This window comes from Amphiura filiformis, chromosome 12 (genome assembly GCF_039555335.1).
Source record: "Amphiura filiformis chromosome 12, Afil_fr2py, whole genome shotgun sequence".
NCBI classification, from domain to species: domain Eukaryota; kingdom Metazoa; phylum Echinodermata; class Ophiuroidea; order Amphilepidida; family Amphiuridae; genus Amphiura; species Amphiura filiformis.
The window spans coordinates 58,989,923-59,004,012 of NC_092639.1; the positions used below are offsets into that span (position 1 = coordinate 58,989,923).

Here is a 14,090-nt window from a genome sequence, read left to right on the forward strand (position 1 = left end):
TAAGAACTATGCACTCTATGAAGTGGCTACAGATATGAAAAAACCCTGTAGCTCCAGGTGACCGATACACAAATTTATCGGACAGCCAGGTTATGTACAAAGGTATATGATGCAAGATTCTGAAGACATAATAATGAAGTTAATCGGTTATTGCGTGTAGGAAGCAGATTGGATTAAAATTTCCACCCGGCGAAAGAACCAGCTAACCGGACTGACAGACAAGCAACCTTCTGCACCATACGGCATAACATTTAGGCTATAAGCCCCACACAACAATTGTGTTGTGGGGCTAAAAGATAGAAGTAGTTGTATCTTAGAGCGTCAAACTCCCCAAACGCTTTTTACAAGGTCTGGAAAATATCCCTTTGCCAACGTGCAGTGACAATTTCGTCCTAAAATAGCCGCTGTACCTTGGTAACACAGCAAAGTTGGGGGAGTAGAGGCCTCCACTGCGACAGCTCTTAACTGGCCCGAACAGATCGAGGACCGGACAGAAAGCGATCAAAATCACGGCGTGTATCCCTTTTGACCTGATTAATCTTCAAAATCTACTTTAGTTATGGGCCAAAAACATTGTTGCGAGCAATCGATACAGTATTTTTGCAGCAGGTCAATGTAATGGGAAGATTGTACATGACTTCGCCATAATATACATCATGCAGTTATTGTTGCCTACATGTATGCACACAACACAGGGGCACTCACAATAGGCTATTGACCCCTACTTGTAGCGCTGTGTTGTAGATATAGGAGATGAACTAGTTAGCGTCATATATCAAAAAGTATAAAAGCTATGATTTTAGTACTTGCTCTATGTTTCAATTACCTATTCTTTTCAAAATATCTGAATTTTCAACCCGGTACAAGCTTTAATAAGGGGGGACCATACATTTGTATGAGAAAGAAATCTTACCGTTATATCCAAACTCCCATGTTATTCCAATGCACATTTTGCTTCACCGGGCCGCCCTGGCTTGGTCGTATTTGGAAGAGGGATGTCACGAAACCGTAATCGGGTACAAATTTAGCACTTTCTGTCAATCAATTATGGTTTATTTTCTACATGTCATTCTTTAAATCATTAGCATAGTCCTTATAATAACGGGGGACCGCCTTGATGAGTAAATGACAGCAAACCATTGAAAAATTCCCCCCAAAACTCGGTCAGTGGAGTTCCGCCCGTACATGTCAATAGCGTCATTAATGATTGGATTAGTCGACCGTAGCGGACAATTTGATAGCTCTTTGGATGAATATTATCACGTGGTAATAAATTTGCATTGGACAATCGATTACTGAAATGGTTTAGTACTGCATATCTCGGTTTAATCTTCACTAAGCGGGTTTATGGCTTCAACGGTCACGGTGAATTTGCCGTGGACATAACTGCACTATGACTTAGTATTAATTTTGGTCTGTACATATACGCCACTGCACATATCATTGTCACCATTGCCCCCTCCACCCACAACTGCCCCGGATTCGCCACTCACTGGGCACATCGTCCACGCCAGGTAAAAATTATTTTGTATAGGCATCAAAGCACCTATCTTTATAAACTGCCAGCCGCGCTGAGATTAGCATCTATTACAAAATAAGCTTATACTCCGCGCTCGGTGAGCGATGGTTTAAAGCCAATCATTGGCTAAAAACCAATCGCTAATAGCTCAGCGATGCAGCAGTCAGTCGTGAGCACGCTCAAACGCTGCTCTGTGTGAAAGTAAATATGCATAACAACCAGTGCGCGTAATGCTCCGTGGCCAATTATGCATACTAATTAGCTCATGACATTCCCCTGTTTGAAGAGCTATCATTTCTTTGTTTTAACACGAAAAATTACGAAACTTTCAAATTATCATGCCAACCCAATGAACTTGCAAGTTGCGAAAAAAGAAGTAGATCCAAGTTTATTTGGATGAATAAATAGCGTGAGTTTTGAACTAACACATTTCAGTACAAATGACGGAAAAAACACAGTATTAAATTCCATTTTTCTGCGGTAATTGAAATAACACATTCGTATAATTCAAAAATCTGACCGATACAAAGGTTTTGAATACAAATACCTCGAAAAATCCGTACGAATTGGCGTAAATCGACCAGGAGGTAGACACTTTTTTGGAAATGTAAAATGAGGTACGAGAACAATCAGCCCATGACATATCCCTGTTTGAAGAGCTCTAATTTCTTTATTTTAACACGAAAAATTATCACTCTCTCAAATTAGCATTCCAAACTAGTGAACTTGCCTGTCACAAAAAAAGAAGGAAATCAAAGATTATTTAGTTGAAAAATAAACGTGTGTTTTGAACTAAACAATTTCAGTAAAAAGTTGGGAAAAAAGCATCATACTTAAACGTAATTTTGTATTTGTAATTTAAATAACACAATCGTAAAAATCACAAAATGTTGTACAAATTGACGTAAATCACCCGGGAGGTAGACAGTTATCGGCGAAGATGAAATGAGCTTTGAAAATATTCAGGTTTTTTAAAACTTTTTGTTTACTTATTTATGCTGTGGCGAACTTAAACGCGTATCACACTGTACACCACTTGCATAGCGCGAGCGTCACGCAAAGTTAACCGCGCGCCGGCGCGGTATTTGTGTCAGGGCGCGTACAACCCGAATGTTGATTGATAGGTGACGCAAAAAATACCACGAGAAAGGCCTGCAATTCGGTAAAATTTGCATTTTTCCATCATTTTTGAAGAATAATTTAGACACTTAATCTAAATAACACATAAATATACCAAACGAAGCGGAATTATGTGAACTACGTGAAAATGAAGTCAAAAAAGTTCATGATTAGGTAAATCGGAGGGGAGGTAGACGAATGTCGCCTAAGGTTTTCAATTTGGAAAAATGAACAAAAAGTTAGTGTCATTTAAATGATCAAAAACAACAAAAATAAAGCAAACTTCGTCTCGTTTTTTGTCACAGAATTAAATGTACATGTTTCCTTAGCAATTTGGAAGCAATTTTTAAATGTTTTTCAAAAAACAGATGCCAGTATACACGTTATCTTTCAGGTCAGCCAGTGCTCAGCGTGATTTTATCCAAATTATTGTACACGGATTGCGAGCGAGAAACCATGAGATTCTTCGAGATCCTCATTTCACAACTAGCCGATTCAGCTCATTAGCGACCGTGCTCACGACTGACTGATGCAGCTATGAGTTTTCTTTCAAACATACAGGCTAAACCTATAATATTGTTGTGTCGTGTCTTTAAATGGCCTGTATTCGCCATCGAAGTGACGTAATAAATCGGATTAACTACCATAGCAATGGGGTAAAACAATTTTTGAAATACGGCGCTGCACTGGTACGTTCACGCGGTACCTCTGCATTGAACCATATCAAGCTGATCACTCGCACCTGTAAGATTAGTATATTTGAAAGGAGCGGTATTGCATTCAATCTGTGATTGCAGACATACACAGGTGATGAGTACAACCTGCTTGTAGTGCAGCGCGATACATTCAAAAATTGTTTACCACATTGCTATGGTAGTTAATCCGATTATTACGTCACTTCGACAGCGAATTCGCCGTAATCGGATTCCCTACCATAGCAATAGAGGAATACAATTTTCACTATATCGCCCTGCACTACAACGTTCACGCGGTACCGATGTATTGAACCATAGATGTCAAAGAAAATGTTAATTACTCGCACCTGTAAGATTAGTATCTTTGAAAAGAGTGGTATTGTATTTAACATATGATTGCACACATACAGAGGTGATGAGTGCAACCTGCCTGTAGTGCATGTCGATCTATTCAAAACTTGTATTCCCCTATTGCTATAGTAGTTAATCAGATTATGGCGTCACTTCTACGGCGAATAGAATAGTAAACTCAGGGACAATAAGATCACATTCCTCTGTTGCATATTGAGATGAATTGATTTTATTCCCAGCTATAATAGACTAGACCGGGTGATATGATGGTGTAGATTCTCTTGATATGATTATATTCTCAAACAGTTGAATATATCACATTATTTTTTATAATATTTTATATAATTAAAAACCTATCAGTGGAATTGCAGTTTGATTGTTTAAGCATGGGAGAAATGGGTTACCCTGAAAATAGGGATTCAAAATTTTATGATTTGTCTTATAACTATAGAACTATTAGGTGTACGACCCTCATGTTTTTTTATTGTATTCTCATTTACTTGGCACCATCCTGTGGGTCATATTAGACGCCATTGACCGACCATACAATAATATTATAGCAATAACTGTCAGGAAGGTTTTTGTCCATTTTAAGATGAAGTAAAGGTAAAGGTAAGGAAAAGAACCCTCTCTGGTTCATTTGTCCGTTTAATGTGGAGTTCTATGGCGGACTTTATGGTCTGAATTATGACATTGCTCTGGGTGACTTGACAAACATAACGAAATTGGCTGATTCCATTTAGTTGGGTCAAGTGCAAAACATTACAAATATGCAAAATAAAAATCAGGTTTGATAAATCAAGCAATTTCATATTTGTGACGTGTCATGTCAAAAGGAGACACTTTTGGACAAGTTATGAATTTTGAGGATATTACATATCTTAAATATAGAGATATTTTGCTTCACAACGCCGTTTTCTCCAATGAAAGCGGACATTCCTAAGCGAAGATATTGAGTTAGGTAGTTATGGTATTATAAAATTGGAAATTGAGGTATCGGCCTTTAAAAATAGTATTGACAATGTTGAGAGTAGGAATTAACTTGAAAAATGTCTCAAAAAATACAAGATGCCAGTTATATTCCGATCTGAAACTATCAGAAAATATTTTTAACATTAATAACATCACAAATTTGCAACAAACCCAAATTGTGAAAAAGTCACCCACAGGCAGATTTTTGGCTATTCCTCCATTTTACGATCCTGCCCAAAAGTGTCTCCTTTTGAGATGACACGTCACATTTGAAGATCGTACATTATGGCTTTAAATCGCATTTTGAAAAACAAGTCGGATTATAGGTATCGTCCAAACATAAAACAAGAACCGTTGCAATTATAATTGTTCCTATCAACACACTGGTCAAATCTAATCCAAGCGCCCAATATGCTGATTTGATGGCTCCGTTTATGTCACCGGCATCTTTTCTCTTCTGCATCTGTGGTTTATAGATAAACAATTTTAATACATTACTTTAAAATTAACTAAATATGATGACAAAATCTGATCTCAGCAACGAAAGGAGATGTACACATCATGCAGCAGGGGCACACCAGATCGACAATGGTCAAAAACAGTTGAATTTCGACCGTCATTTTTAACTTTTATTTTTAAATATGGCCCCGTATTCAGGGGCGTGTGTCAATTATTCTGTAATTCGCTAAGAGGGTTGGGAAATAATTGTACTCCTAATTTTGGGGAAAGTTTTCAGGAAGTTGGTGAAAAGAAATTAGAAAAAATTATCAATGAATTGATAATGATTAATTACTAATTTATAGCCAATTGGTGCAACTTGCTTTCATTTCTTGTACCATATTTTTGTGTGTAAAGGTCCTTGACCCGATCGACAGCCTCTTCACCCAAATTAGAGATATTGGTAGCCTATCAGAAGAAAACCCATATTTTCCTCATTTAGTGCCCGAGATATTTTTCGTTTAAACGGTGTGAACAAAAACGTAGTGATTTGTGGTAACCACACCGGAAGTGCATACTATCCCATGGGGCATAATGTGTTATACACTTTTGCATTCGTTGGCAAGGTGGGCTGTCTTAGGTTGTCAACGGTCGTATGTTTAAATATTGTCAAACAAATGGCGTTGTACATAAAAACATTTGGTTTTAGGTTGCTAGCGCCTATTATCCTTTTCTTTTTTCTCTCTTCACTTTTTAAAAAATTGTGGGCAACTTTTCGGGCTGTTGCAGGGGGCGGCAATTTGGAATCCTTGCCCCAGGCGCCACAACTCCTACAGCTATTATGCCACTGCACAAGCAAGCCGAGAGTCGATAACATTCTAAAGCAATTTGTTATCATAATTATTGTCCCCGCCGACGAGGAACGGTCCGGAAGGGGCTTGAAATGACCATCTTCCGTCCGTCTTTCTGTACATCTTTTGATTTCTCCCACATGCTTTGATGTATTTCAGTGAGACTTGGACAAATGACCCTTGGGTACATGTGTGATGTCAATAGATGTGAGCTTAAAGCAGGGAGGTAGATAACAAGACGGACATTTTGCTCACCCAGTAAATTAAACTTGCCCATTGCCCAAAAATATCCACCCAGTAAATTATTGTGTCCACAAAAATTGGGCACTATATTATAAAACAAGTATAATCTGATCATATGAATCAACTTTGGCTAATTCAAAGGTGATATATTTTTTTTCTTAACATTTGCCAACTTATTCAGTTACAATTTCGGAGCAGGAATACATATCACACAGTACACAATGGTATATGAAGCTATAAATTAGTAAAATTATTTTGAGCAAAGATAATTACATTTTCTCATCTTTGAGTGATGTGTATGTGTCTATGATATAAAGAAGTTACACAGAAAATGTTCAAAACATTATTTCACAACCAAATTAAAAACATCCTATGTTTAAAAGAATATAATTATGAATATCAACTGTACATCATATAACGATTTGTGATACTCAATCGAGGCACAATTGTTCTGGTTTAGAAGGCAGACTATAGTCATTTTAAGTTTATGCAGCCCAAATTTGTGGTTGAATTGAGTGAAAATGAAGACTGAAAAGATGATGAAAATTCTATGTAAAAATTACATAGAACCACGCTAAAGATTACTGTTTCGTTTTTATAGGAATCTAATCTTCTCTTGAAACAGATTCATCAGATCGTTCATAGTTCAATAAAGCAGAAAAAGGTTCTTTTTCAGATCTAATTATTCTGGTACTTACTCGGAAATATTTCAATTCCTATCAGGAATCTTGATCACTCTATTGTGGTGTTTTTAGATGTTTGATGAAACGGCAAACTGCATCCCAAGGATAAACGCGGCCCATTGCAGACAGTCGAGGCTATTTATGAAACACCGTGCCAAAACTGTCCCAAAACATACATTGGTGAAACTTGTTGATTGTTCAGTACAAGACTTTCAGAACATAAAACAGAAACTGAGAAAGTGAGTGCAAAAAGCTTTCCCAGGACTCAAAGAAAAGTCTCAATATCAGAAATTCATAAATCAGCAATAGCAGAACATGTAGCAGCAAAATATCACCTAATTGGGTGGGAGGAGGCACAGATCATTGACCAAGAAGCAGACAAAACAACACACGTTGGCTGAAGGAGGCAATCTGGATAAGAAGTAGGGGGCATGGCCGGCATAACACCATGAACAAAGACGAGGAGGCTTACAAACTAGATAAGATCTACGATCAACGCATCAATAAAACGACAACCAGGAAGTTTGGAAACGTCATCAAGACCAAACAGTGTTGCCGTTTCATCAAACATCTAGAAACACCACATCAGAGTGATCAAGATTCCTGATAGGAATTAAAATATTTCTGAGTAAGCACCAGAATAATTGGATCTGAAAAATAACCTTTTCTACTTTACCTAATCTTCTATTTTCTTAAATTAACTTTGTGGTTCTATGCGGATACTTTGTTGCATCTTTCCACATTACTCCTCGACAAAAATCGGAGATCAGACTTTCTCGAAGCACCAATGCGTAGTCTCGCGCCCAGACTGCATTGTCTGTTACGAACGACGAATGTTAGGACCGACAGAAATCGGCTGTGAATGAAACTAGCCAATTCTATCATGTCTATGATAAGTAGTAAACTCTTTTGTAATGACGGTCAAACTGATTTCTATTCAACTAAGTCTCTTATTGTTGAAGGGACAATACGCTATAGAATTATGTAACATACGGAAATGAAAACCGAAACTGCTTTCTACCAGTTTTAAGTTTCTAACAAAAGGTACAGACAAAGGTATCGGTAATGACGTCAGTTAAGAGCTTAGGCAGGATAATAGGAAACCACGTGACCAAAATCAAAATCAATCCTGAAACTCATAACGACCAAATGCTTTTATTGAAGGCCCCTTTTTCCACTTTCATGTTATTACTTTGTCATATGGGAAAACTCATATGTTTCCAAGAATATGAACATGATATGAAGATTTAAAAGTTTGTTGTGTATTATTTGAGGAGTGGGCTGGCAGCTTTTTAAAAGTTATTGGTTTGAATCGACTGAAACTAAATTGATAATTATTACCCTTTAGCGTTCCCTTACAACTTGGAACATTATATATTTTAAAACTCAGTGTAGGCATACTTACCAATGCAACAAATATTTCAGAATAATAATTGCCTATCGAATTTGTTAAGGTGAGTCATAGAGGTACCTGAGCTAACGGTGTTTGCGCACAAATATTGAGAAAAATAAAGCCCACACTCAAAAGGGAAGGTATGGGTTCAATGCGTGAGATCCCTGGGCTCATTGTATCATTGTAATGGATTATTATTTTTCCACATGTGCATGATTTTCACTGGGAGGGGAGAAATTGCGAAAAAAAATTGTTTTAACCTATAATGAAAGACAAAGATAAAGATAATTTATCGCGTCTGACGTCACCTGTCAATCAAACTCGAGCACGGTTTGTTTACAAGTGTTGTGATGATGACTTGCTGAACACGGATTTATAACTGGGCGCCTTATTGTTAATTTTGCACCTTTCGACATGCAAACCATCTCAAAAGTTAGGTCTTTATAGTTGGAAACTTTCTTTGGTGAAGGCACCATGTCCACAATGTCTAGAAAAGCTGCTTTTTGCCTTGTAAAAGTACTAAATGTTTCGCCATTTGCTGCTATTCCTTTTCTCCGATCAGCACCAGATAGATCGGTCTTCCTTTTACGCGCTGATTAACCTGTGTAAACCAATCGAGGATCGTAATTGACAGTGACATCAGACGCGATAAATTCTTTTTATCTCGGTCTTTAATTATATTATTTGTCAATAACTGGATTATGGAAATGTAAATATGACCAGTGGCTTCCTTGACTCATTTCCTATAAGATCAACATACTACTACTCTGCAGAAATGGTTCATCATCTTACTAGTTTTATGATAAGCATGTGGTGCCCATTTTGGGGGCAAAATAATGTACTTGGGTGTGCAATGGGCAAGTTGAATTTACTGTGTGGGCAAAATAATCTGGTGGGCAATGCCCACCCAGTTACCCAGCAAACACAAAACGTTTTACATGTTATATTTTGGTTTTGGTAAAAACGTTTTAATAACATTAAGTGTCGCTCTATATAAAGATCATGGCCCACCCAGTTACCCAGCAAACACAAAACGTTTTACATGTTATATTTTGGTTTTGGTAAAAACGTTTTAATAACATTAAGTGTCGCTCTATATAAAGATCATGAAAACGTTTTCAAAACGTTTGGTATGAAAACATACTATATAACAAAATGTTTAAAATGTTGTAAAAATATTATAATTGTAAAATATTTTTGCAAACATTTTTGCCAAACATTTTGTCAACACTTAAATAACATTATGTTAGAATACTTTGCAAAAAAATGCTTTTGAAGGTTATATGAAAACGTTTTATACCCATTATACCCATATAATCCGACATTTAAACGTTTTGTGTTTGCTAGGTACATGTTATTTACTCTCCTGGGAGACACGTTTTACGCATCATATAATTGACTAATCTACTTCTGATTGATATCGTTGAATAAATTTATTTATGATCATACCTGTTTTAATTTAATGCATGCCAGTATTCCAATAGGGGGAAACAAAATCAGTCCAGCCAACGTTATGTACCAAACTATCCAGTTCTCATAGATCGGCGGGATGGAGCACATCATGTTTTGATTGGAAACCTTGCATAAAGATAAAGATAAATTATAACAATGTTACCATGGTTACTAACATAGAAAAACAGTGCAATGATGATGATCGATGGGATAAAATATAACAATAAACATAATCATTCACTATGCAGGTTAACATTGTGGAAATGTGTAGTGTTACTAACATTTACTATAGCTATATTAAAATACTTGGTACTCATTAGTTTTGATGTTAATTGATATACAAATTTAACATTGATTCCGCTGGAGATTATCACAATTTATAGCTTTGTGATTTAAACAGAACTTACCGGACTCACTGATGTAGGTTTATTCTGACTAGCATCATGTACAGAGGAGTATGGTGGGGGTTTTCCCGATGCACATGTATCGGTATCGCCATCATAATTACAGTTGTCGAATACTTCATAGCCTTTATTTGAAAGAAAAGCACATAGGACAAAAATTAAAATTAAAGCGCCGTATCGTAAGCTTACCAAAGTGGTCAATATTTGCAGCATGTAAATGTTTTAATCTCTATATATTCAATTTTTTTACAATGAGACAAAACTACATTCATTGTTTTATTGTCTAAAATCATTATGATAGAAGATTTTCGTTTCAAAAACAGTCATGGAAACAAACAAACCAATATAAAACACATATTCGTTACCTATTTCCATTGCCATTATCGTAGTAATACTTCAGTATACGTGAAAGCAACATCTAATCATGAAGCTACTAGCTTCATGATCTATTTCATGAGCACTCTCAAATTAGTATTGTAGTATGTAAAATAGCGGTGAATGATTTTAATACCAAACAAGAAGAGGCTTTAAAAAGGACAAGCTTCCATGCAGATTGTATAAGGATGGCCAATAATTGAGGACACGATACAGAAGAACTAATATTATTTAACTCAGAGGTCAAAGGTCATGGGTGCACTTGGGGGCCAAATGTAAATATCTTCTTTTCTGTATATAAAATTCTTTATTGCTTTCGCCTTTTACGACACAATAAATCATTGGCAATAAATAACCCATAATTCGAAAACCATACATGCGAATTAAATATACTTGGCTATGTTCAGAATCTTATTTGGTATTGAATAAAAAACTAATAACACTTGTTCTAATTCTTTATTGCTGTCTTCGTTTCCAACACAATAAATCATAAATAAAACTGAACCCCTATTTTGGGACGCAACATCCCTCTATCTCTAAGGACCCTGCACAAAAGTGAAATCACTTTACGGCAGTTTAATTGACACATCGGCAGTTTGAGTGACAGTTGCTAGGCTTTTTCAGTACACCTAGTAACCCCCTGGTAACGCTCAGGCACCTTAGCCTAAATTTTACGCATATTCGCACAACAACGTTGTGCGTACTTCTGCCACAGTGGAACAGACTTATCCCGTATTAAATTGACAAGTTCGTATAATCGTATTTGATTGACAGTTGCTGGGCATTTTCAGTGCACCAAATTGATCCAAGATGGCGGACGTCGAGTGCTATTTTACGTACTCTTTCCAGGAAAAATACAGCTGATTTAGCCAAAGTCAACATGCGGGTCATCGCAGATAATATTTTCCTAGCATATTGAGCTAACTTCTCAGCTACTTGTTTTTTTAAAATATGATAGTAATGGAAAACAAACAACCAAATGTTCGTCGGGTTTCGCAATTTTTTTTTTTGAAACGATGACGTAAACATGCATCACTTCTTCCACAGATCAACCTCTTACACAGCGCAAGCCATCACATTCATGAACGCGCATTGAAGTGTGTGACTGACTTCTTTTGCGCAAACGTGTGGCTTATCCTATAGTATATTAGTACTCGAGAATCATTGGGACCGCTATCTCTAAGGTTCGCAATCTCTAAGGTTCACTATCACTAATGTGTAAAGCCTTAGAAATACTGAACCTTATTTCAAATTAGTGATATCGAACCTTAGGTATAGTGGACCTTTTTTTGTAATTAGTGATAGCGAATCTTAGAGATAGCGAACCTTAGAGATAGCGGTCCTTAGAGATAGCGGTCCTTAGAGATACATGTAGCGAACCGGCGCCTTTGGGGAAACAAACCATAAGAATCAAATATGCAAGGCTATATGTTCTAAATAGAAAAGTTCTGCTTGAAACAACGTCAAAAATAATAGCATTGGCAAATTATAATAACCAAATTAGAACTTGTATTTGCAACCAATCGTTTTGCATTAACACTTTTCCCAGTGCCATAGATATGCCTTACATTTTACAATCTTTCATTGTTTACTAACATCATATCCAAACGTCCAAAGTTTACCACTTAGAGTGACCCTGTTGTGACATTTTGAACATTTCTTTAAAATCATTTGATTAATTAGTTGAAGTGAAATTAAGGTAAATTAGAGAATAAATTGGTTCTTAGTCCCAATTGGGTTAAAGCCATATTGTAACATTTCCATAAGAAATAGAATAGTATTTTTTTTCACAAAGTTCGCTGATATGTCCCCTTTTAATTTTGACCCAAACAGATGATGCATGGCAATTCAAAGAATGCGAGCCACTCCGTCGAATGCTACTTAGTCGGACCTTTTAATGTGCTATGACCTTCCCGCACGCTAGTGTACGTACAGTGTTATGAACATCGCCTGCGTTTTCGACTAATATTTCGATCGTGATAATTTTACGAAGTACTCCGTCGTTTTTATTCAAAACTACAGCACCTAACTTAATACATCGTTAAAATCGTACTAGAGAATTTTGAAAAATAGGCGTCCTCCTTAGCAAATATTACAATAATGGCTTTGCATTACGCTAAGGGTGTATAAGAATTTTGCCAAACAGTATCCATCTTGATTAAAGAGTTTAACTTCAACACTACACTATTTTTCGTTCACCTGGAACGTTTTCACTAGTTCGACTAGCGTCTTCAGCAGATGGTGATGCTGTGATTATATCTTGTCTACAATCGGGATATCTCTCACTGATGACGTCATATGATTGACAGGATGACGTCATAGGATGTTACGATGTTATATGTCATATGACGTCATCAGTGAGAGATATCCCGATTGTAGACAAGATATCATCACAGCATCACCATCTGCTGAAGACGCTAGTCGAACTAGTGAAAACGTTCCAGGTGAGCGAAAAATAGTGTAGTGTTGAAGTTAAACTCTTTAATCATTTTATCTACCACTACGTATGAATATCCACTCGTATAGTATCCATCTTATTTGGCGATACAAAGTAAAAAGGACAATAGATTCATCATTCAGTGAATAAAATACATTTTAATTTTAGTGCAAACACAGTTTTCACAAGCATGGTAGGCCTATTTTTATGTTTTTGATTGAATAACATGCAAACTTGAATTATCTTCAACACATAATACACATGGAGCACCAGAGATGTTATGGAGCACTGTGCTCCTGGAGCAATGAAGTTATAGTGTTCTTGGAGCACAAACTGTAGAGCACTAACCCTATGCATTAAACATAATCATAACCAAAACCAGTGTCAAATTCTGGAGCGCTAGTGCTTAATTGCTTCTTGAGCACTATTTGTTGACGATAAATCAAATAATCTGAATAACAACGAGGATATGGAATTTACGGTTTATATAAACGGTTTTTTCATAGTTCTTCTACTCCATTAGATAACAATGAGGATATTGAATACTGTTTACATAGTTCTTCGTTTACAAATACACTGCAAAAACTCGTGTGTAAAAAGTAACACCGGTTGGAGTCAATAAAGAATGCACGCACGCTCCCAAGGGTGTTATTTTGTAACACTTTTGGGTATTATTTTTACTCTTGTTGTCATTGTTGACACCTGGAAGGTATTACAATAACACCAGAAGTGTTACCCGAGTTTTTGCAGTGAATAACAGTTGACCCAGCAAACACAAAAGAGTTCTTAAAACGTTTATGCAAAACGTTTATTCAAAACGTTTATTCAAAGCGTTTTAATAACATTTATAAATGTTGGGTTATATAAAGGTCATGAATATGTTTTTAAAACGTCAGTGTAAAATATGTTGGGCAAACATTTTTGCAAAATATTTTGTCAACAGTTAAATAATATTCTGCTAGAATGTTTTGCATCACGTTTTCAAAAATGTTTTATGAATGTTTTTAACACGTTTTTATACCATATAAGCTGTATATATTCCGACATAAACCTTTTATGTAAAACGGTGTGTGTTTGCTGGGGAGCAATATTGAAATACAAGAAATCACTTTGAAGTATAGTTAATGACAAGATACCAATGAATACATATCATTTAGC

At 36.3% G+C, this 14,090-nt stretch overlaps 1 protein-coding gene across 1 annotated transcript; it reads right to left on the minus strand.

Moving 5' to 3' along the window:
• Positions 1-3,890: 3,890 nt before the first annotated feature.
• LOC140165448 (uncharacterized) lies at positions 3,891-10,583 on the minus strand. The gene is made up of 4 exons (XM_072188742.1): positions 10,486-10,583; positions 10,124-10,245; positions 9,714-9,842; positions 3,891-5,119 (listed from the first exon to the last, which is right to left on the minus strand). Exons 1-4 carry the CDS (start codon positions 10,499-10,501, stop codon positions 4,940-4,942), a joined length of 447 nt encoding a protein of 148 aa, XP_072044843.1. The 5' UTR covers positions 10,502-10,583; the 3' UTR covers positions 3,891-4,939.
• Between the last annotated feature and the right edge of the window lie 3,507 nt (positions 10,584-14,090).